The 24,118-nt window shown below is 34.2% G+C and overlaps 1 protein-coding gene across 1 annotated transcript in view; it reads left to right on the top strand.

Moving 5' to 3' along the window:
* nell2a (neural EGFL like 2a) overlaps positions 1 to 22,413 on the top strand; it is an 88,880-nt gene extending 66,467 nt beyond the window's left edge. Inside the window, exons 16-20 of the mRNA XM_055191640.2 lie at positions 8,169 to 8,309; positions 8,402 to 8,595; positions 10,852 to 11,028; positions 17,671 to 17,895; positions 21,884 to 22,413. Of these exons, the coding sequence (XP_055047615.2) occupies positions 8,169 to 8,309; positions 8,402 to 8,595; positions 10,852 to 11,028; positions 17,671 to 17,895; positions 21,884 to 21,925 (779 nt within the window). The 3' untranslated portion in view covers positions 21,926 to 22,413. The remainder of the gene's footprint in view (positions 1 to 8,168; positions 8,310 to 8,401; positions 8,596 to 10,851; positions 11,029 to 17,670; positions 17,896 to 21,883) is intronic.
* The last annotated feature ends 1,705 nt before the right edge of the window (positions 22,414 to 24,118 follow it).

Raw genomic sequence — 24,118 nt, 5'->3', positions numbered from 1 at the left:
ATTAATCAGTTATTGACAAGCAGGGACCAACTTATATGTAGAATCCATTATCAGTCGACCTCTTATAATTTTTCCTAAATGCATCTGGAATTGCATTTTCATTTACGTTCGGGCTTAAAATACAGTGTGAATTTGCAAATGCATTCTGAGTTGACCACGCCCCCAAGGCGGGGCCAGCATCTCCTGTTGTGTTGTGTGTTTAACATTTATTTAACATCATATTTGTCACAAATCAACATTCATGTATACATCGATCTGTTTGGGATGAACAAAAATACAGAAAAATTGAAATTGAAATACAGAAATGCATTGCATATTAAAAATTGCTTCCAATATTTTTCCATACAGAAGTATATTTTAAATGCATCTCTTTTATAGGGATTTAACACACATAGATGATCTTAAAGTTAACATACATGATTTATATGCCACTAGTCAAAGTTTGAATTTGTCTGTCTTGTTACAAACCTTGTGTGTTTGTATGTGCATAGAATAGACGAGCGGTGATTATCATAACATGAGATCGAGAGATATATACCAGTCACAGAAATAAGTACTGTAGTGATATAGAGAACGAGGAAACAAACAATTGTAAACAAACATGATGCAAAATATAATGAAAGACTGTCTGTGTTAAACTCAGCAGACAGCTGAATAGGAGTAAATATCCCTGAACAGAAATGAATGTAAATCCCATCAGCTCTTTTGAAAGTCTCTCTGAAATATAAACTCATCTAGAAGGTTTTATATATACAGCGACTCATGTAAAGTACACAAGAGACTCGACTTTCCATTGATTCCAATAGAGTTTGACATGAGCACATTGCCAAGCTAATGATATGAGATTTAATCAAGCATAAAATTACACAGCACACACAAATGATCCTGCTTTTACTTTAGCAAAAGGATGATCTTATCTGCGTTTAAAACTGGAGTGAGTGCATCTATGTTGCCTTAAAATGTTCCCTACAAAGATAGCACACTACGTTTTGGTAAAAAGCTAATGAATCCACACAGCACTTACTGTAGGGTTGATTGTGATCAAATGTACAGTTTCATTCATTAATCAATGCTTCCATCGGAGTTAACCTCAAATAATATATGATCTTATATAATCATTCAAACAACGCATTATTATTCAAGAAAAGATCACACAGCATCATCCTTCGGTAGATAACAGGGACAGACGAGTCAGACTGAAGCTCGTATCTTCTCTTCGAGAGCAGCTCATGACATCTCAAAGAGATTCCCACTCAGAAATAAGAGACAGACTTTTGTGTGTGTATGTGTGCGTGTAGGAACATGAAAATGCTTTCTCTCGACTGCACGCTTGTTCTTTTCTCTGGCTTTTATGAATTCTCTCAAGACCATCTGACAGAGCGGCCCAGCAGACGCACAGAGAGATGTAATGGATGCTGAGTCGAGTGGAGTTTAGTGACAGATAATAAAGAAGGGACAGAGAAATGATGCAGTGGAAGAAGGCATACTGCCCACTGAATGCAAAATAAATGCGTGGTTCATGATTTAGTAGGTGTAGCCGCGCCTCCATGATGTCATCCAGTCCCCAGGTGCAGCAGAGATGTTACACAACAGATAATGCATTATTTGCAACACTCATGCAAGTGTACATTATTCAAAGAGACTATATGCATTATTCACAATACGCAGTCACACAAATGCAATCACAGATACAATCACACACAAATGCGTACAAACAGAATATGCATTGTTAACAGCACACAAACACGACACCTGTTTTTGTATAACATGCATTTGCATGTAAGTGCAGGATGTGTGATTATGCAGTACTGTATATGTCTGTGACTTGGCACGTTCATAGCCCTATTTGAGAAGAGCCAGGATGATGTTTCTTGAAGATGTGAAGTAGGAGAAAGTTTTCTTTGATGGTTGGGGTTATGATGGTTCCACAAAACATGGAAACCAGAATGTGCACACACACACACACACACACACACACACAGAGATTATTGACAAACATGCAAGATCACGCACAGATTATTGACAAACATGCATGCACATGCACAGATTATTGACAAACATGCATGCACGCACACAGATTATTGACAAACATGCGTGCACGCGCACAGATTATTGACAAACATGCATGCATGCGCACAGATTATTGACAAACATGCATGCACGCACACAGATTATTGACAAACACACATGCACGCGCAGAGATTATTGACAAACATGCATGCACGCACAGAGATTATTGACAAACATGCATGCACGCACACAGATTATTGACAAACATGCATGCACGCGCACAGATTATTGACAAACATGCGTGCACGCGCACAGATTATTGACAAACATGCGTGCACGCGCACAGATTATTGACAAACATGCATGCACGCACACACATTATTGACAAGCACACATGCACACGCACAGATTATTGACAAACATGCATGCACGCGCACAGATTATTGACAAACATGCGTGCACGCACACAGATTATTGACAAACATGCGTGCACGCACACAGATTATTGACAAACATGCGTGCACGCACAGAGATTATTCACAAACATGCATGCACGCACAGAGATTATTGACAAACATGCATGCACGCACACAGATTATTGACAAACATGCACGTACGCGCACAGATTATTGACAAAACATGCATGCACACGCACAGATTATTGACAAAACATGCATGCACACGCACAGATTATTGACAAACATGCGTGCACGCGCACAGATTATTGACAAACATGCGTGCACGCGCACAGATTATTGTCAAACATGCGTGCACGCACACAGATTATTGACAAACATGCGTGCACGCGCACAGATTATTGACAAACATGCGTGCACGCGCACAGATTATTGTCAAACATGCATGCACGCACACAGATTATTGACAAACATGCATGCACGCGCACAGATTATTGACAAACATGCATGCACGCACACAGATTATTGTCAAACATGCATGTAGATGCACAGACTGTTTGCAAAGATGCATGCACACAAACAGTCACATCTACTAAGTTAAGCACATGTGCGCTAGCATGTTCTCAAGGGTTGGCACAGGCAGACCACATTTGGGTCTCCAGACTCTTGCGTGCCGTTCTCAAGAGTTTCTAATCATGCTTGTGACATGTCACGATCTGTTTTTTCACTTTATTCAACATTTCTTCTATCATTCCTGAAGATTTTAAAGCAGATAGCCAATGTACTGAAAGAATACTGCTGGGTGAATAATAGTATAGCACAATCTTGGTTGACACCTTTCTGTACAGCATATACAGTCAGACCTGAGTGAGATGTCTCCTGTGATGTGTTTCTTTTAAAGCTGCTTTAGCAACAATGCAAAGTGTTAAAGAAATGAAATTGCATTTAGCGCTTTATCACTGGAATAAGAAGAGCTCTCACTGTGTGTGTAGTGGAGATAATTAAGGCTGTGCTGTCCCAGATGTGTGTGTGTGTGTGTGTGTGTGCGTGCGTGCGTGCGTGCGCGCGTGTGTGTGTGTGTGTGTGTGTGTGTAAAAACTAATAAAGGTCTTTGTGTCTTTACTGCAATAGTTTTTTCCTTGAATGTTTCTATAAATAAGTTCAACAGAATGCAGATACTGTATCTCTCAATTATCACTCATTTCTCATAAGCTTTGATTTTGGGAACTGCCTACGTAAAAAGGCTTTTCAAAACTGAGATGTCGTCTTTGATCAAATTCGAAAGCTGCATTGAATGTCTTTTACCTGGCAATCTCAAAATATAATGCAGTGAGCACAATAAATAAATGATTTATAGTTGTCGAGGACTTGAAATTTTATGGTACCAAAGATGAGCTACGTACAAAATGTAACACGTTCAGTTTGTTTTAGCATATACAGTACAACTCGATAAAACTGATCATTTTCCCAATATTTATGTGTGGTGTGTATCACACGTAGCTTTCCAACAAAAACAATGTTGTCTATGCAGACAGAATTTAGTTAACCTTGCTTTGAAATTGGAACAATGTAACACACATGTTAAAAAAGAGGTAACAATGTAACACACATGTAAAAATAAAGGTAACAATGTAACACACCTGTAGAAAGATGCAACAATGTTACAAAAAAACCCACAATCTCTTTGTGCAGTTGTGAGGTAGAAAGACCGGTCTGATGTTTTGTGTAGATATGGATGAGTTAATCTGCAGTAATTCTATACAGTAGATGAGTGCAGATGGTTCTTTTGTGTTTTTGTTGCTCATTAAAAGGTCATTTGGCTGTCAGCTGTCGCTCATGGATACACAGAGAGAAAACAATTCTCATTTTATCCTCACTGTTCGTCATTTATTTGAGTTCCTTGTTTGTGGAGGTTTTTTGTCTTCAATGCCCCCGGTGAAAATTGAAGTGGTTGTCTCTCTGTAAATACTCGTGAGTTTAAATTTCACATCTTGTTACTTCTCTCTTTGATGTCACATTTCCAGAGATTGGATTGTAATGTTGCGTGACGCGCTGCTGTTTAATGCGACTGTAAGAGTCGCTGTGTGTTTCATACTGCAAACCTTACTAAAGAGAAACTGTGTGTGTCTAGATGTAAAAGTGACATTGCTAAAAAATGTACCATTGTAACCATTAAAAAAAAAATACTATAAAGTTTGTTTTTGCTGAAGAAAGTGTGTTAGTGGCTTGCGTTTGCAGTGTAAAAGGTCATGGGTTGAAACCAGGAAGCAGACATACTGATAGAAATGTTTAGCTTGTAATGTACTGTAAGTATTTATGTATAGAATGGTTACTGTGGTAAATTGTTGTAAGGGTTTTATTATCATGTGTGTGCTTGTTTAACCGCACTGTAGCAGTGACTCTTAAATCACACACACACACACACACACACACACACACACACACACACACACACACACACACACACACGGTTAATTAGTAGCGTGTAATTAAAGCCTTTTGTTGCTCACAAGTGGCTCATTACACATAAATGACATCTCAGAGGAGGAGGTTGTGTACGTGTTTGTGTGTGTTTACGTGTTTGTATGTATACATGTTTGTGTGCATGTTGTATGTGCGCGTGTGTGTGTGTTTATGTGTGTGCATGTCTGTGTGCATGTGTGTATGCATGTTAGATGCATGTATGTGTCTGAGGTGAATTTTTTTTGCAGATGCTGTTTGAAGGTTTTCTTGAATTTTTTGCATTTTGTTTAATCTCCAGACAGATATTAATATTAATGATGATCTTTACTGTATGATTGATTATTTCATGTGCATCAGAATCTATTGTGTTACTTTTGTTGTCTTAAATCTGAATCTTAAATGAACAAGAAAATGAATATGAATGTTTTTATTTGTGAAGTTTTTCATTCAGTAAATGTTTCCCTGACATATAAATCATTTTATAGCTGAAATGACTCGATCATGATATTGTGCTTTCATTCTTCAAACTATGATAAAAGACTTTGGCCTGAAATTACCCTTAATGTAGATTTAGTTTTTATTAAGTGTGTGTATGCAGATGATTGTGATGAATAATTTACAACAAGTAAACCATCACAAATCTAAAATTGTCATTTTTACACAGTTTTACTCATGTGTGAAGAAAACAACACACATCATGTCATCTGATATCTCATTTCTCTCTGTCTCACATTAACATGCATTTAACACATTCACAGTTAGTGTATGTGAGACAGCAATATTTATGTTAAATCAGTTCAACTGTTAGTTTGTAGATTGATGTTGACAGATGTGATCTGGTGAGAGTTCAGTCTGTCCTGTGGTTTGGATTTAAGCGTATGTCGTCACAAACTGTGTGCTATCTAGGGTGTATATAGTTAGTAAGCTGACATCTTTTCTGATATAAATAGTGTTTGACCCTTTATTTTGAAGTATGTTAAAATTGAGACTTTGTGGGTGTGATCAAAAATGTGCCGTTTCTGGGTGTGTCCCTTTAAATGCAAATGAGCTGATCTATGCACTAAATGGCAGTGCTGTGGTTGGATAGTGCAGATTAAGGGGTGGTATTATTATAAGTTCCCCTTCTGACATCACAAGGGGAGCCATATTTCATTGAGCTATTTTTTCACATGCTTGCAGAGAACAAAACTAAGTTACTGGGTTGATCTTTTTCTAGGTTAGAAGCACTAAAGTCAGATTTTCATGATATATCCCCTTTAAATGTTGCATGCTCATAATCTGTGAGATGATACATGTAGGTGGACTGCAAACTTAAATTTATCATACACTGGATCACAGATCTGAAGCCCATCACACGCTTGACAGGTGGCCAGTTCATCTCATGACAATTGAAACCGTCAGGTTTATGATATCACTTTCATACAGAAGTCTGTTTAACCTCCTCATGGTCACCTGATTAGAGTTAAAGTCAGTTGTGATTGGATGATAATGAATCCATGTGTGAAAAGTCATTGTTATAATGATCAGATATTATCAAGACCCACCTCAATTTCTGTGTTTAATCACTGTGAAAATCTTCACTCCACGACCCTCTCTGACTAATAATCACTTTAATGTCTCTACCCACTACAGTCTAATTTCAGCTCATTTGAGTCATTATGAATGAACTGTTAAACTCATTTCTTCAAAAATGTCATTACTGTAGATATACTGGGCTCTGTTTGATCATGTGTGCGAAGAAAACGGCTCAAATATCACCTGAAACATGAATTATATTTTGCTTAAAGAATGTTAAGCCTGTTCTTAGGACTATACAGATTTGTTATAGTGTTAATTTATGAAATTAAATTTCTTGGTTAAAAAACTAGTTGATGACATTGATATCATAGCAAAAACTTTACAATAAAAACACAATTTGAGACTTGGTCCTGAAATCTTTTCAGTCTTAAAGTCCATCTTCACCTTAAAAAAATGAATTAACTTAGTATTTTTGTTTTGTTTTTGACTTGTTTAGGTCATTTTGCTTATCAAGAAAAAGCATCTTGATTTTTAAAAAAAAAGTTAAATCTTAAAAGTTTTTAAAATTTTAGTTTTTAGACAAAAAAATCGAATTTAAGTGAATTTGTGCATAAAACAAGCAAAAAATCTGCCAATGGGGTAAGCAAAAAAATCTTTAAGAAAAAAGTTCAAGAAAAATTTGCTTACCCAATTGGCAGATTTTTTTTGCTTGTTTTATAAGCATATTTTTCTTGAATTTTTCTTGAATTTAGTGTCTAAAAACTAGACTTATTTTCTTGGGTCGTTTTGCTCATCAAGAAAAAGCATGTTTTGAGAATTTTTAGATATTTTTACTGAAAACAAGACAAAAAAAATAAGATTTTTTTTTCTTCAACACTGCAAAAAATTATTTATGTTTGCATTACAAAAAATGACTTTTTTTGTCTTGCTTACAGTAAAAATATCTAAAAATTCTTTATTAAGATGTAAAATTAAGATGTATTTTCTTAATGTGAAAATATCAAATTTAGGTGAATTTGTGGTTAAAAAAAAGTTTTTCTTGAATTTTCTTCTAATTTTTTTATTAAGCGTTTAAGAAAAGGTAAATTTATTTCAAGATATTTTCTTACCCTATCGGGAGATTTATTATTTTTTGCTTGTTTAAAGCACAAATGCACTTAAATTTGATATTTTTTAATATCATTTTTAACCCTTTAATTGGCGCCGTCCTTTTTGAGTGGGGGGGTGGTAAAAAGCTAATGTACACCTTCAAATTAATACAACTCTGGCATTTTTTGGCCTAATTTTGGTCTTGTTTTAAAGAAGACATTTAAAAAAAATTACGCAAGTGTCTGGATGTGAAAAAATATTTTTTTATTGCAGTTAACCAGTACATTTATTTGTAATAAATAAAAATGCAATATTATTTTTAATACATAAAATTATCAAAAAACTGAGGTTTGTGTTGGTTTGCTGCATACTCTTGTCACAAATGAATAAATTACAGTTACTGGATTATTATTACTGCTAAAAGGTTTTGAAATATGAAAACTACATTCTTAGACCTTTCCAACAGTATATAGTTTGTCCTGATTAATTAACATTAACGATATTAAAGTAAACTTTCCGGACAGCACCAGTTAACGGTTTAAGGTAATTTTGCTCATTAAAAAAAAGGATCTTGATTTAATTGTTTTTAATATTTGTACTGAAAACAAGACAAGACATACTAAGTAAGAGAGTCAGTTTGGGATCTAATGATGTATGTTTATGTGTGTTTAGATATCGACGAGTGCTCTGAAGGTCTGGTGCAGTGCGACACTCACGCCACCTGCGTCAACTTACCTGGATGGTATCACTGCGAATGCCGTGATGGTTACCATGACAACGAGGTGTTCACCGCCAACGGAGAGTCGTGTAAAGGTACGGTACGCCACGAGCACGCGAAACATCGCGCCGTTCTCAAAACCCCCAATGCACGTTAATGATGGGTGCCTGTTTTACACTTCCCGTAGACATCGACGAGTGTCGTACGGGACGCAGCACGTGCGCCAACGACACGGTGTGCTTTAACCTCGACGGCGGATACGACTGCCGCTGTCCCCACGGACACAACTGCACCGGTGACTGTATCCATGACAACAAGGTCAAGCACAATGGACAGATCTGGGTGCTGGACAATGACAGATGCTCTGTTTGTTCGTGCCAGGTCAGTGAGAGTGATGCATTATGGGTAGAATGATTGATGATTGAATGCGGAGTAAACATCCTGTTGTCATCAAGGGCAGCGGCTGTGCTTTTACTGTACGAAGGCCACATAAAAATCACGACAGTCAAATACTGTGTCATATCAATTTATACATCAGTTTTGGCAATAACCGTGATATAAAAACAAGCATGATGTCTTGAATATTGGGTTAATATTACACATATATGATATCATAAATAATTTAGCAGCCATTTCAAAGAGCCACACACTGCAAAAAATTACTTTCTTACTTAGTATTTTTGTCTTGTTTTCAGTAGAAATATCAAAAAAATTATTTTCTTGATGAGCAAGAAAACAAGTTTTTTAGACAAAACATATCAAATTTAAGTGAATTTGTGCTTAAAACAAAAAAAAAAAATCTGCCAATGGAATAAGATTTTTTTTTCTTTAATTTATAAGAAAAAATCTGCAAAAAATGTCTTATTCCATTGGCAGATTTTTTTTTGCTTGTTTCAAGCACAAATTTGCTTACATTTGAAATGTTTTGTCTAAAAACTAGACTTATTTTCTTGGGTTGTTTCGGTCATCAAGACAATGCATCTTGATTTAAGAATTTTTAGATATTTCTACTGAAAACAAGACAAAAATACTAAGTAAGAAAGTCATTTTTTGCAATAAATGATTATCAAGAAAACAATTCTCAGTATTTTTGTCTTGTTTTCAGTAAAAAATATCTAAAAATTCTTAAATTAAGATGCTTTTTCTTGATGTGCAAAACGACCCAAGAAAATAAGTCTAGTTTTCAGACCAAATATTTCAAATTTTAGTGATTTTGTGCATAAAACAAGCAAAAAATCTGCCTATGGGGTAAGCTAATTTTTCTAGAATTTTTCTTGAATTTATTGTTTAAGACAAATGTTCAAGGTTTATTTGCTTACCCCATTGGCAGATTTTGTTTTTTTTTTGCTTTTATGCACAAAATCACTTAAATTTGATATTTTTGGTCTGAAAACTAGACTTATTTTCTTGGGTCGTTTTGCACATCAAGAAAAAGCATCTTAAGTTAAGAATTTTTAGATATTTTTTACTAAAAACAAGACAAAAATTGAAAGTCTTTTGAATCAAATGAATTTGCTAAAAACAAATAAATTAAAATAAACAAAACTAAAGATGAATCTGACAGACTTTGGTTATATATCGCGCAAAAGACGGCACGAATGGATATCGTAATAATATCGCCGCTGCAAGTTCTGTCGAGCATGATAATCTTGTCGTGACTGTTTGATATCATAACAGACATACTGTTGTCGCACATGCACTGTCGGCTTTGTATCTTAAACAGTTTATATATAGTGTAGCATAAGTTATTTGTGATTATTAATTATAATAATTATAATGATGTTGTCTCAAATTTGAGTACCTTACAATCCTACCTGTTACTAAAAAACCTCACGTTTTAGTGATGTATGCAGTGTACATCTGAAATATTGAGTTAGTTTAATTGAATTGTAATTGTTTTAGTTTCTAATGGTTTGAGATTAGCAAACGCTTGTGTATTTTTCACTGAGTTGTAACACCACAGAGAAATGCAAAGCAGTTTTTCTTGCAGTCTTTTCTCATTACTGCCATTGACCTCCATCAGTTTTGCCGGTCACATTGGGTAATTACGTCTTTAATTGAAATGTTTTTTTGCATCTGGAGGAAGCAGCGAAGAAGATGAGCTTCAGATATTAAATAATCAATCTGGCAATTATCCGGCTCATGGTGAAGGACAGATCGAGGAATCTTAATCGAGCGTTACTGTTTAATTGATGTGAAGGACCGAGAGCTGTCAATCAAAATTAGAGACCGGACGCTTGACTGAACCCTAAACACAATGAATGTTTGTGTGCTGTGATCCTCTATTCTGTTATTTTCGTATATTGACCCAGACAGCAGATGACTCCAGGCCGGATCCGGGCTGAATTCAGTTGATCCGGCCGGGAGTCGTCTGCGGTCTGGGGAAGGTTTTCGGAGTGAGGGTCATGTGATGGTTGTGTCATGAATCATGAATGATCGTCCCTCCCTCCACAGATTTTCTTCAACCTCATTCACAATCACATTCAGATTTTATATCTATCATACTGAATTGAAGAAGATGCATTGACTGTTTAACCCGTTTCCATCTGTTCTCATGTTTGTGTTGTTTACTGAAAACAGGTTGAAAGTTATAACAAGTCAGATCTGTTTGTGATATAATGTTTGTGTGTCTTACAGTCGGGTCGGGTCACGTGCAGACGGATGGTTTGTGATTGTGATAACCCAACACTGGATCTCTTCTGCTGTCCTGAATGTGATCCTCGCCTCACGTCTCAGTGTCTTCATCAGAACGGTCTGTTGATTTACTCCAGCGGTGATACATGGATTGAGAACTGTCAGCGCTGTCAGTGTCTGGTGAGACCTTCAGCATTTCATTAGACTGCACTTTGGATTTCATTTAAACTTTTATCTGTGAAGATAAAAAAGTACTTTAGAAAGTTTTGAAATATGCATTCGGATGAGATAAGAAAATGAATATAAGTGATTTATAGCAGCAATGAAAACTTGATTAGAAACTGTGACATAAAATACAATCTCCATATTTCTCTATATTCATATACATACGAATATTCCTCTCATTTCCTATACAGAACATGAATAAATGATATAAAATGCTATTTTAATCTCGCTGGACATTAAAAATAAGATTTAAGATTGAAGTATTCAGTTTACAGTAAGACTCTCCAAAATATTTAAAGTATATGATCAAACTAAAATATGATAAAAGTATAAGATAAAGATAAAGTGAAGTGTATGATAAAACTAAAATATAACAATAAAATAATTTAAAGCTAAATCATATATTGACAACAAAGATGGTAAAATATAGGACACAAATGTATACTGAAGCATCTGATCATCTTTTCAAATTTGGTATCAGATGTTAAAGGGCACCTATTATGGCCTTTTTACAAGATGTAATATAAGTCTCAGGTGTGTAAATGTCAAAATTAATTCATACTGACTTACAAGGCGCACCTGACTATAAGACACAGCACCAGCCAAGTTATGAAAAAAACGCGGCTTGTAGTCCGGAACATATGGTAAGAGAAAACATTTGCATAAAAACTGTGTTCCTAATGAGTTTTTATGGTAATCTGTAATCTAACAAAATTCCTTCAGTTTTTTGCTAAAAAATATTTTTAAAGAAAATGTCCATATTTGAGAGTTTATAAGCAGAGAAAAAAAAAGATAGGATGAAACTTTTTTCTCTATTTCGTTTGTTTGTTTGTTTGAAAGCAGAGGATCTGTTCTTTCATTTAATATTATGTTTATATATTTTTAGAAGGAAAATTTCTTGGAAGGTATTTTATGAAACTTTTGTGAAAATCACCAAAGAAATGGCTGGCAAAGAAAGAGTTAAAAATGTAGTGCATCATTTTTGCATTTTTTTAAGTAAGTATTACCGTGGGTTCACACCAGCCACGTTTGAGGCGTCAAAGTCGCATCTTCCGCACCTAGTTTTCTGCTTGAACAGTTTGAGTTTACTCACTTCATTCACACGTGAAATTCTAGTCATTGAGACATTCATGCAAAAATTCACGTCATGGGAGGGGCTTCTGCGACTCTGCTCGCTTTCTGTAATCACGTCACTACTAGAGCAAGCTCCTGATTGGTTAACACGGCGCGTTTTTCCGCTAAAGTTCACATTTTTCAACTCGCACGTTTGCCACGGCAACGCTAAATTCGCGAGAACTATATGCGCGAATAAGGCAAAATTCGCGCTTGACGCCTCTACCACAACTGGTATAAACGCAGCAATACATGGAATTTTATGCAATTGCTTAACATTTCAAGTAAAACTTACTTAAAAATATAGTGCATCATTGTTGCATAAACTTTTTTAAAGCAAATCCAGCTTATTATTTTTTACAGTGTTCCTTACAAACAGACAGTGAGCGCTTTCAGTTCAAATAGATCTGATAAATACAGTCTGAGACAATAGTATCTATTGGATAGTGTACAACTCGGTGAGGGGGGAAACTGTGGTAATGCAGAACTGTAAGTGGGCGGGGCTTCTAAAGCGTGACCTCACATTGGTAAGAGAATCAAAACGGCATGTCTAATGAGACTGCTTTGGTTAAATGGGGATTAAAAACAAGGTGTCGCGGATTTTTTTTTATCGTAGTTGTGGTTGGGTTCACACACTGCCAACACACATTATGTCCAAACAACTTGTGGATTATGCATTATAGGTGCCCTTTAAAGGTATAGGGTAAAAAATTATTACCCCATAATTTCTACCTGTATAAAGCTTGAAAGACCTATGACATTTACTAAAATAACTCACATATGTCCATCATCTTTCAGACAAACACAAATTATCTTGTATGTCTTGAGGATGAGTTAAACCTGGGGTCATTTTCATTTTTAACCAAACTATCCCTTAACTGCAGTGCTAAGTCGGTTTGTTGTCTCTTTTCATCAAACCTTTTCAATTTCAAAACCAATGAGAAAATAAAACCAGTCTGATGGATTAGATCAAAGCTCCTTGTTCTCTGCAATCAAGTGTATGAGGTGTTTCTGTACTGATCTCATTCTGAGAGAATCCCTTTACATACACACACACACATCCATCAGCTGTTCCTGCCTCCATCCATATGCTCCTCTAATGCTAATGTCATATTAGCATTCATGAGGGGATATTTTTGGAAGAAACCACCATGTTGTGACCTCCTCCCGATTGGCTCCTTACCCACAAACCACAGAGCTTTGACTACATCTTCTACAGCTTTAGCCTTCATCAAATACACAAACACACACACACACACACAGCCTCATTAGCATATGAGCTCAGAAGAGCCGTTACACCGACTGCAACATCCATAAATGCTTTTATTCTCCAGGAGCAGCCGGCCGGTGGAAACATCCAACACGTCAATAAAAAAGATGGGAAGTTTATTACTCAATGCACGGCCGGAGGACATGAAATGAATAGAGTGGATGAAAAGAAAGGGAAGAATAAAGAGTAACTCGGAGAGAGAGAGAGAGAGAGTCTCACCAGGTGCTATAGTATCTGAATCTGTGCTGATTTTTCACTCCGAGTCTATAAATGAAGCCGCTGTTAGTCTTTAGTGCAAACACGCCTCATTTCTACATGAATTGCTTTCTTATAAATCCTGCTTTATTCCCGTAGGTGCCTGACACAGTTAGTGTTGCTTCATTCTGAACGTTATTTAAAATACCAATGGATGTTTGCGGACATAAATCACAGGAGAGGAGTGTTGAACTTCACATTAAACAAACATCATTGAACATGTTTACCTGACAGATTATTCCCAGAATCCTGAGCAGGACACCGGAGAAGCTCGAGGGGTTTGAGATTAATCTGATGCTCTTACGATGATTAAATGTGTTGACGATTGGACGCCACTCGTGAAATTAAACAAAATGAGGTCAATGTGACAATAATTTATCAAACAGCTGGATGAAACGTTTATTGTGGTGAAACAGTCGGCACACTCACAGCTAACGTAAGAACGTAAGAACTTTGGCTAATGTTCTCTAAAGGTTCTATTAAAGTTATTAACTCATTCACCGCCAGCCTTTTTGAGAAAATTTGCCCACCTGCATTTTTCTGATTTTAACAAAAGTTTCACAAAATTCCTTGCAGGAAAAATTATATAAATATATAAACATACAAATTATATCAAACTAAAGAACACACCCTCTGCTTTCAAACAAACAATAAACAAACAAACAAACAAAATGGGGAAAAAACGTTTCATTATATATTTACTTTTTCCACTTAATTTAACCACTGAAATATGGATATTTCTCTTCAAAAATATTTTCAAAATTTTGAGCAAAAAGCTTAAAAAATTGCGTTTTTGTAAAGGAATTTATGTTAGAGATCAGACTCAGAATGACTATCAAACATAAAGGCAGTTAAAATAAATCATTAAATCTTTTTAACTTCCGTTTTTGAAAAATTCGTTTTGGCGCCATCTAGTGGATAAAAGCGGTTTACACTTTCACTTTGAAATTCGTCCAGAAAGGCATATTTATTAGTTAAATATTAACTCATAATTGACGAGATAACTCGTCAATGGCGGTGAATGAGTTAAAGAAACATTCTTAGAATATTAATATAGCAACATACTATTTTAACGTTCTAAGAACGTTTAAACAATGTTTTTATAACCTACTTTATTATGAACATTAGGAAAACATTCTCAACTAATTAACTCATTCCCAGCCAGCCGTCCAAAAGTTTCACAAAATGCCTTCCAGGAAAATTTTCTTCTAAAAATATTTAAACATACAAATATATATCACATGAAAAAACATTTCTGCTTTCAAACAAACAAACAAACTAATAAAACGTTTAAAAAAAACATTTCATCCTATCTATATTTTTTCTCTTCTTATAAACTCTTAAATATGGGTATTTTTCTTTAAAATATTTTTTTTAATAATTGCATTTTCGTGAAGAAATTTTGTTAAAGATCAGATTCAGAACGATTATCAAAACATACACAGTGTTTAAAATGAGTGAATAACGTTTTTGCTTCAGTTTTTTATAAATTGGGCAAGTTAGCCATCTAATGGATAATCACAGTATTACAGATTAACATAAAACCTCATCAGGAACACGTTTTTATGCAAATTTTTTCTCTTAATTGGCAAGATAACTCGTCAATGGCGGTGAAAGAGTTAATATAACAGCAAACCAAATTGTTCTAAAAAAAAATTTAATAACGTTCTTATAACCACACAATAACTTTAATACAACATAAAAAATTGACGTTTAAACAATGTATTTATAACCTATTATAAACGTTAGAAAAATTTTCTTAGAACAGTAATAAAATGGTGAATGGAACGTTTTAATAAAGTTTTTAAAAAACGTTCTTAGAACATTAATATAACAACAAACCGAACCGTTCTAAGATGTTTTGAATAACGTTCTTATAACCACACAATAACGTTAATACAATGTCTAAAACACTGCACATTTTTAACGTTCTAAGAATGTTTAAACAATGTTTTTATAACCTATTATGAACGTTAGGAAAATGATCTTAGAACACTGGCATAACAGACCGAACCGTTCTTAAACATTTTAAATAACGTTCGTATAACCACACAATAACGTTCATACAACGTCTAAAAAATGGACGTTTTAAAAGTTTGAAGAACATTTAATTAATGTTTTTATAACATATTAGGAGTGTAGGAAAACGTTCTTAGAGCATGAATAGAACAACAGACCAAACCACTCTAAAAATGAGTAAATTTGAATAATGTTATAACCAAACAATAACGTTTATACAACGTCTAAAAAATGGACGTTTTTAACGTTGTAAGAATGTTAAAAATACGTTTTTAAAACGTACATTACGGGAATGTTTTTATAATGTATAATTGTAGCTGGGCTGTACGGAGCCCCTAAGGGGACATGGAGAAAAAAATTATAGGGGCGGTTTCCCGGACAGGGATTAGCTTAATCCAGGACTAGGCCTTAGTTTAATTAGGAAATATAACTAGTTTTAACAAATATGCCTTACTAAAAACATTATCTGTGTGCATTTTGAGGAAAAACAAAGGGCCCTGATGTATTTTAAGATATGTCAGTGCAAGTTGTTTTCAGTTTGGACAGCTCTTAAAAATGTTTTAGTCTAGGACTAGTCTAATCCCTGTCCGAGAAACCGCCCCATAAAGTTTAGTTTCGCGTGCGCACGTGAAAGCAAAAGTTTAATGTGCGCACACGAAACTAAACTTTACATTTTTTTTACTCCAATGTCACCTTAGGGGCTCGGTAGGGCTGTGCTTATATTAAACTTCAATCATTTTATTCTGCACGGCACAATGATAATAAATATACAGCACAGCATTGACATTCAGTGCCGGAGAAAGGCATTTGCTGTAGAAACGGTCAGGTAAGGATAATTGTTTAGGAAAACACATTCTGCTCCTCTTTAGCTGATAAGCAAACCAGCCGGACCAGAGCGAATCAGAACAGGTCGTCTGAATACTTACAGTCACATCGGTCACAGACTCGGGGTTCGAGGGAGCGACTCTGTAAATGTCATTCAGAGCATTTTCTGATTCTTACATTTATGCATTTAGCAGACGTTTTTATCCAAAGAAACTTACATAAATCATTTTATCAAATATCTGTGTTTTCTGGGATCGAACCTACAGCCAGTTGCGCTGCTAATGCTCGACTCTACCACTGAGCTACAGGAATAATGTGACAGTACTGCTAACCCTGACTATCCAACTGAGCCAAATCTCTGCTTTACCGGATCTCAAATATATGACCTGCATTGAAGGATCTGTCACCACCGGAAGCAGCAGAAATGAGTTGGTTTGTGGGTGTACGGAGAAAGCCGACTTGGACGTGCAGCATGTAATATGGTGGAAGTGATGTGAAATATATCTATGGTCTTCCTCGTAATATTTTTCTCGCTGCATGAATATCGGTGTGGAAAAGTTTAAATGTCAAGTCAATTAGCTGTCCTGCCGCCGCCTGCAGTTATTCCCCTGAAAGTTCTTTACATTAAAATGCAGAATATTACAGTTCACCTGTGCAGTAATTCATGCACAACACTGAGCTTATGAGAGGTTGCAATAAAAATTGTTACAATTACGAATGCACTGATACAACATTTCTATGCCAATACCGATATTTAAAATGCCATCTACCGATAGTTTTCCTTTTTACTCCTCGTTTCAAATTATTTTGTCATTAAAAGTGCAATTCTGTTATCATTGTCACCCAATTAAAAATAATCACACAGTATGAGTTCTGATGTGTTTTTTTTACTTCTTTTATTGTCAGGATACTGCCTATACCAATTATAGGCCAGTGCATCTCTAGTTAAAATTGTTGCAGTTCTCACAACTGTTGCCAGCCAAACGTGCTGATTCTTACCTGGATTTTTAAACTCCCTTCAGTTTCCAGCCGAGACCTTTAAACACTCAGCTGCATGTTTATTTATGCAATATGTGCTGTTTGTCTCGTGCTGATGTTTTGTCTTTGTTGTACAGCAGGGAGAAGTGGACTGCTGGCCTTTGTCCTGCCCACCGGCTGACTGCGACTTCACGTCGGTGCCCGAGGGCGAATGCTGCCCGCACTGCATCTCAGACCCGTGCCAAGCACACAACATTCGTAATGACATCACCAAGACCTGCGAGGACGAACACGGGATCACACGGTTCAGCGGCTCGTCCTGGATCAAACACGGCACAGAGTGCACACTGTGCCAATGCAAGGTAATTACAAACACACAAACATGCAAACAGATTTATAATACAAAATAAACACAACAAACAAACAAACATACATGCAAACACAATTGCACACAAGCATAAAATAAACACAATTAAATTAACAAACTAACAGACAAGTGCATGTTTAAAGACACAAACATGCAAACAGATTTGCACACAGACATAAAATAAACACAATAAACACAACAAACAAACACACAAACAAACATGCAAACAAATTTGCACACATGCATAAAATAAACAAAACAAACAGACAAACAAATATGCAAACAGATTTGCACACAATAAAACAAAAACAAAGAAACAGACATGCAAATAAATTTGCACACAGACATAAAATAAACACAAACAAACAAACAAGCAAACAAACAAACATGCAAACAAATTTGCACACAGGCATTAAATAAACACAATAAAAGAAACAAACAGTGAACAAACATGCAAACAGATTTGCACACATGCATAAAATAAACACAACAAAGAAACAGAAAAACAAATATGCAAACAGATATGCAAACAATAAACACAAACATGCAAATAAATTTGCACACAGACATAAAATAAACAAACAAACAAACAAACAAAAACAAACAAACAGATTTGCACACAGGCATAAAATAAACACAAACAAACAAACAAGCAAACAAACAAACAAACAGGCATTAAATAAACACAATAAAAGAAACAAACAGTGAACAAACATGCAAACAGATTTGCACACATGCATAAAATAAACACAACAAAGAAACAGAAAAACAAATATGCAAACAGATATGCAAACAATAAACACAAACATGCAAATAAATTTGCACACAGACATAAAATAAACAAACAAACAAACATGCAAACAAACAAACAAACAGATTTGCACACAGGCATAAAATAAACACAATTGAACAAAGAAACAGAGAAACAAACATCCAAACAGATTTGCACAAAATAAACAATTAAACAAACAAACAAACATGCAAACAAAAAACAAACAAACAAACATATTTGCACACAGGCATAAAATAAACACAATTAAACAAACAAACAGAGAAACAAACATGCAAACAAATTTACAAACAAATTTGCACACAGGCATTAAATAAACACAATAAAAGAAACAAACAGTGAACAAACATGCAAACAGATTTGCACACATGCATAAAATAAACACAACAAAGAAACAGACAAACAAATATGCAAACAGATTTGCACACAAACACAAACAAACATGCAAATAAATTTGCACACAGACATAAAATAAACAAACAAACATGCAAACAAACAAAAACAAACAAACAAACAGATTTGCACACAGGCATAAAATAAACACAATTGAACAAACAGAGAAACAAACAACCAAACAGAACTGCACAAAATAAACAATTAAACAAACAAACAAACATGCAAACAAATTTGCACACAGGCATTAAATAAACACAATAAAAGAAACAAACAGTGAACAAACATGCAAAAAGATTTGCACACATGCATAAAATAAACACAACAAAGAAACAGACAAACAAATATGCAAACAGATTTGCACACAATAAACAGGCAAATAAATTTGCACACAGACAAACAAACATGCAAACAAACAAACAAACAAAAACAAACACAGATTTGCACACAGGCATGAAATTAACACAATTGAACAAACAGAGAAACAAACATCCAAACAGATTTGCACAAAATAAACAATTAAACAAACAAACAAACATACAAACAAACAAACAAACAGATTTGCACACAGGCATAAAATAAACACAATAAAAGAAACAAACAGAGAAACAAACATGCAAACAAATTTACAAACAAATTTGCACACAGGCATTAAATAAACACAAAGAAACAAACAGTGAACAAACATGCAAAAAGATTTGCACACATGCATAAAATAAACACAACAAAGAAACAGACAAACAAATATGCAAACAGATTTGCACACAATAAACAGGCAAATAAATTTGCACACAGACATAAAATAAACAAACAAACAAACATGCAAACAAACAAACAAACAAAAACAAACACAGATTTGCACACAGGCATGAAATTAACACAATTGAACAAACAGAGAAACAAACATCCAAACAGATTTGCACAAAATAAACAATTAAACAAACAAACAAACAAACAAACAAACAAACATACAAACAAACAAACAAACAGATTTGCACACAGGCATAAAATAAACACAATAAAAGAAACAAACAGAGAAACAAACATGCAAACAAATTTGCACACAGGCATTAAATAAACACAATAAAAGAAACAAACAGTGAACAAACATGCAAACAGATTTGCACACATGCATAAAATAAACACAACAAAGAAACAGACAAACAAATATGCAAACAGATTTGCACACAATAAACAAACAAACAAACAAACAAACAAAAACAAACAAACAGATTTGCACACAGGCATAAAATAAACACAATTGAACAAACAAACAGAGAAACAAACATCCAAACAGATTTGCACAAAATAAACAATTAAACAAACAAACAAACATTTAAAAAAACAAACAAACAGATTTGCATACAGGCATAAAATAAACAATTAAACAAACAAACAGAGAAACAAACATCCAAACAGATTTGCACAAAATAAACAAACAAAAAAACATGCAAACAAACAAACAGATTTGCACACAGGCATAAAAGAAACACAATAAAAGAAACAAACAGAGAAACAAACATGCAAACAAATTTACAAACAAATTTGCACACAGGCATTAAATAAACACAATAAAAGAAACAAACAGTGAACAAACATGCAAACAGATTTGCACACATGCATAAAATAAACACAACAAAGAAACAGACAAACAAATATGCAAACAGATTTGCACACAATAAACAAACAAACAAACAAACAAACATGCACCAAACAAACAAAAACAAACAAACAGATTTGCACACAGGCATAAAATAAACACAATTGAACAAACAAACAGAGAAACAAACATCCAAACAGATTTGCACAAAATAAACAATTAAACAAACAAACAAACAAACAAACAAACATTCAAAAAAACAAACAAACAAACAGATTTGCATACAGGCATAAAATAAACAATTAAACAAACAAACAGAGAAACAAACATCCAAACAGATTTGCACAAAATAAACAATTAAACAAACAAACAAACAAACATGCAAACAAACAAACAAACAAACAAACAGATTTGCACACAGTCATAAAACAAACACAATTGAAAAAACAGAGTCATAAAATAAACACAATTGAACAAACAGAAAAACAAACATGCAAACAGATTTGCACAAAATAAACAATTTAACAAACAAACAAACAAACAAACAAACATGCAAACAAACATTCAAAAAAACAAACAAACAGATTTGCACACAGGCATAAAATAAACACAATTAAACAAACAAACAAAGAAACAAACATCCAAACAGATTTGCACAAAATAAACAATTAAACAAACAAACAAACATGCAAACAAACAAACAAATTTGCATACAGGCATAAAATAAACAATTAAACAAACAAACAAACAAACAGAGAAACAAACATCCAAACAGATTTGCACAAAATAAACAATTAAACAAACAAACAAACAAACATGCAAACAAACAAACAGATTTGCACACAGTCATAAAATAAACACAATTGAACAAACAGAGAAACAAACATGCAAACAGATTTGCACACAGGGATAAAAACAATATTAAACAAACATACAAACAATTGCATGTTTAAAGACACAAACAAACAAACATGCAGACAGATTTGCACAAATATATAAAATAAATACAATGATACACAGATAGACAGACAAAAAACAAACAAACAAGCAAACAAATTTGCACTCAGACATAAAAACAAGCAGACAAACAAATCTTACTAGCAGCACATTTGTGAACTCATTTTAAACTTTGATATTGTTTATGTTATCATTTTATTTCCTCTGTGTGATGTAATCTCTCTCTCTTTCTCTCTCTTCTAGAACGGACACATCTGTTGCTCAGTGGATCCCATGTGTCTTTAGTCGTCCAGCTGGACACTAACAGTACCTGTACAGTCTCACACGACCACCCAACCACCACCAAACCCACAAATCCTTCCAGAATTTATGCCAAATATGAAATGTGTATAATATCAGCCAGATGACAAACAACCTCATCGATCTTATCTGATAGCAGAAGAGACCATTACCGCACAAACAAGGACTATCAACTCATCTGAAACCCAATAAATCAAACCAACACAAGCTCGACACGCCGGCATGAACACATTGGATGTTTAAAAGGAAAAACATTCATTTTTATCTCTTTGATCACTGATAAAGAATGTAGAAATTTTAGCTCGTAAGTAAATCTTAATGTATTTCTCATTTGCCTGGTTATGGAAGTTGATGCTATTTTGTGTTTCAATGGCACTTTTTTCAATTAGCTTTCTGTCTTTTTGTCTAGATTTTAAACGATTATATGGCTTGTTCTTGTCTCATGGTGAATAAAATATCTCCATTTCCATTTATGGACGTCGGTGACCTTCATTTTTGCTGAATGTGTCTCAGCTAATGACTCTTCTCATGTGATGGGATAATTAAATGGCTTTCTGGTGACCTTCCACACCTGTAACATCATTATCTCTCCGCTTTCAACTAACTTTAATATCCCATGATTCTCATTAATGATGTACAGTCTAGATAGCATCATGTATCTCTTACTATTTGTGTTGAACCAAAACTCATCACAGCCTTAAACTAGAAATGTATTTCAGAGATCCTCGGCTGAATTTCATCTTTTCTCGTATGTTTTGAATATGGCATGAATATTCAGCAGTGCAAGTTTGAGTAAAGACAGTAACGCGCTCTCATGAATATTCAGCACGGTCGTGTTGAGGTCACAGGAAACAAGATTTTGTTTGTTACCTTTGAGTCACTGTGTAAAAGTGTTTCTGAGGACACAAATCTCTTTAATTTTTATATTTAAAAGGCCAAAACTCCAAATGTAATGAATTTAGTAGTGTTTGCTGGGTCAAGTTTCACTGTAACTATTGATGATAATTCAGAGTCATCAAAATTAACTGCTTTAAAACCCATCTTGTTAAAGAAAGATGTGTTATTTGAATTTTGGTTTGAAAACTAGGAAAACTAAATTTTAGATACTTAGGATACTAACTTCATCATTTGCAAACTATAACAAATACATGAACTGCAAAAAATTACTTCCTTGCTCAGTATTTTTGTCTTGTTTTCAGTAGAAATATCTAAATATTCTTAATTCAAGATGCATTTTCTTGATAAGCAAAAATTACCTAAGAAAATGAGTCTAGTTTTTAGACAAAATATAACATTTAAGTGAATTTGTGCTTAAAACACGCAAAAAAATCTGCCAATGAAAGCAAAAATTTCTTACATTTTTCTTGAATCAAGTGTTTAAAAAAAATTCAAGATTTTTTCTTATCGCATTGGCAGATTTTTTTGCTTGTTTAAGCACAATTTTGAGTCTACACTGCAAAAAAGAAAAATAAAAAAAATGATTTTTGTCTTGTTTTCTTGATGAGCAAAACGACCCAAGAAAATAAGTCTAGTTTTTAGACTAAAAATATCAAATTTAAGTGATTTTGTGCATAAAACAAATGCATGCTTGTTTTAAGCACAAAATCACTTAAATTTGATATTTTTGATCTATAAACTAGACTTATTTTTTTGGGTCGTTTTGCTCATAAAGAAAAAGCATCTTAATTTAAAAATGTTTAGATATTGTTTACTGAAGACAAAAATACCAAGATTTATATAATCAAATTTATAATTTTTTTTATTTGGTCATTTTGCTCATCAATGTTTAGATATTTCTACAAAAATACTAAGTAAAAATCACCAAAAAAAACCTCCAGCATCACTGTGAGACAGATTTTACAGTCTCAAAAGTGGATTGAAATCACCAAGATTAACATTTGTTGTAATGTTGTAATTTATTATGTTTAGTAAATATTACAATATGTTCATAAGCAAAGTAGATCATTTGATAAAAGAGTAAACATTTTCTTTGTTGTACTCAGTTTGTTGGCATTGTCAGGTCGACAAATGAGCTTTCCCTGAATATGTATTGTTGATGCAAAGCAATTTTTTATGCGACATTTAAGCTAAATGATCTGTGGGGCCACTGGATACAAATCAATCAAATCATACTCTTTTAGTTTCAGCTAAACATTTTTCCACAATGGATTTCATTCA

This window comes from Misgurnus anguillicaudatus, chromosome 6 (assembly GCF_027580225.2).
Source record: "Misgurnus anguillicaudatus chromosome 6, ASM2758022v2, whole genome shotgun sequence".
NCBI classification, from domain to species: Eukaryota; Metazoa; Chordata; class Actinopteri; order Cypriniformes; family Cobitidae; genus Misgurnus; species Misgurnus anguillicaudatus.
Note: the sequence above shows the minus strand (reverse complement) of the source record. Positions and strands in the feature narration are given on the sequence as shown.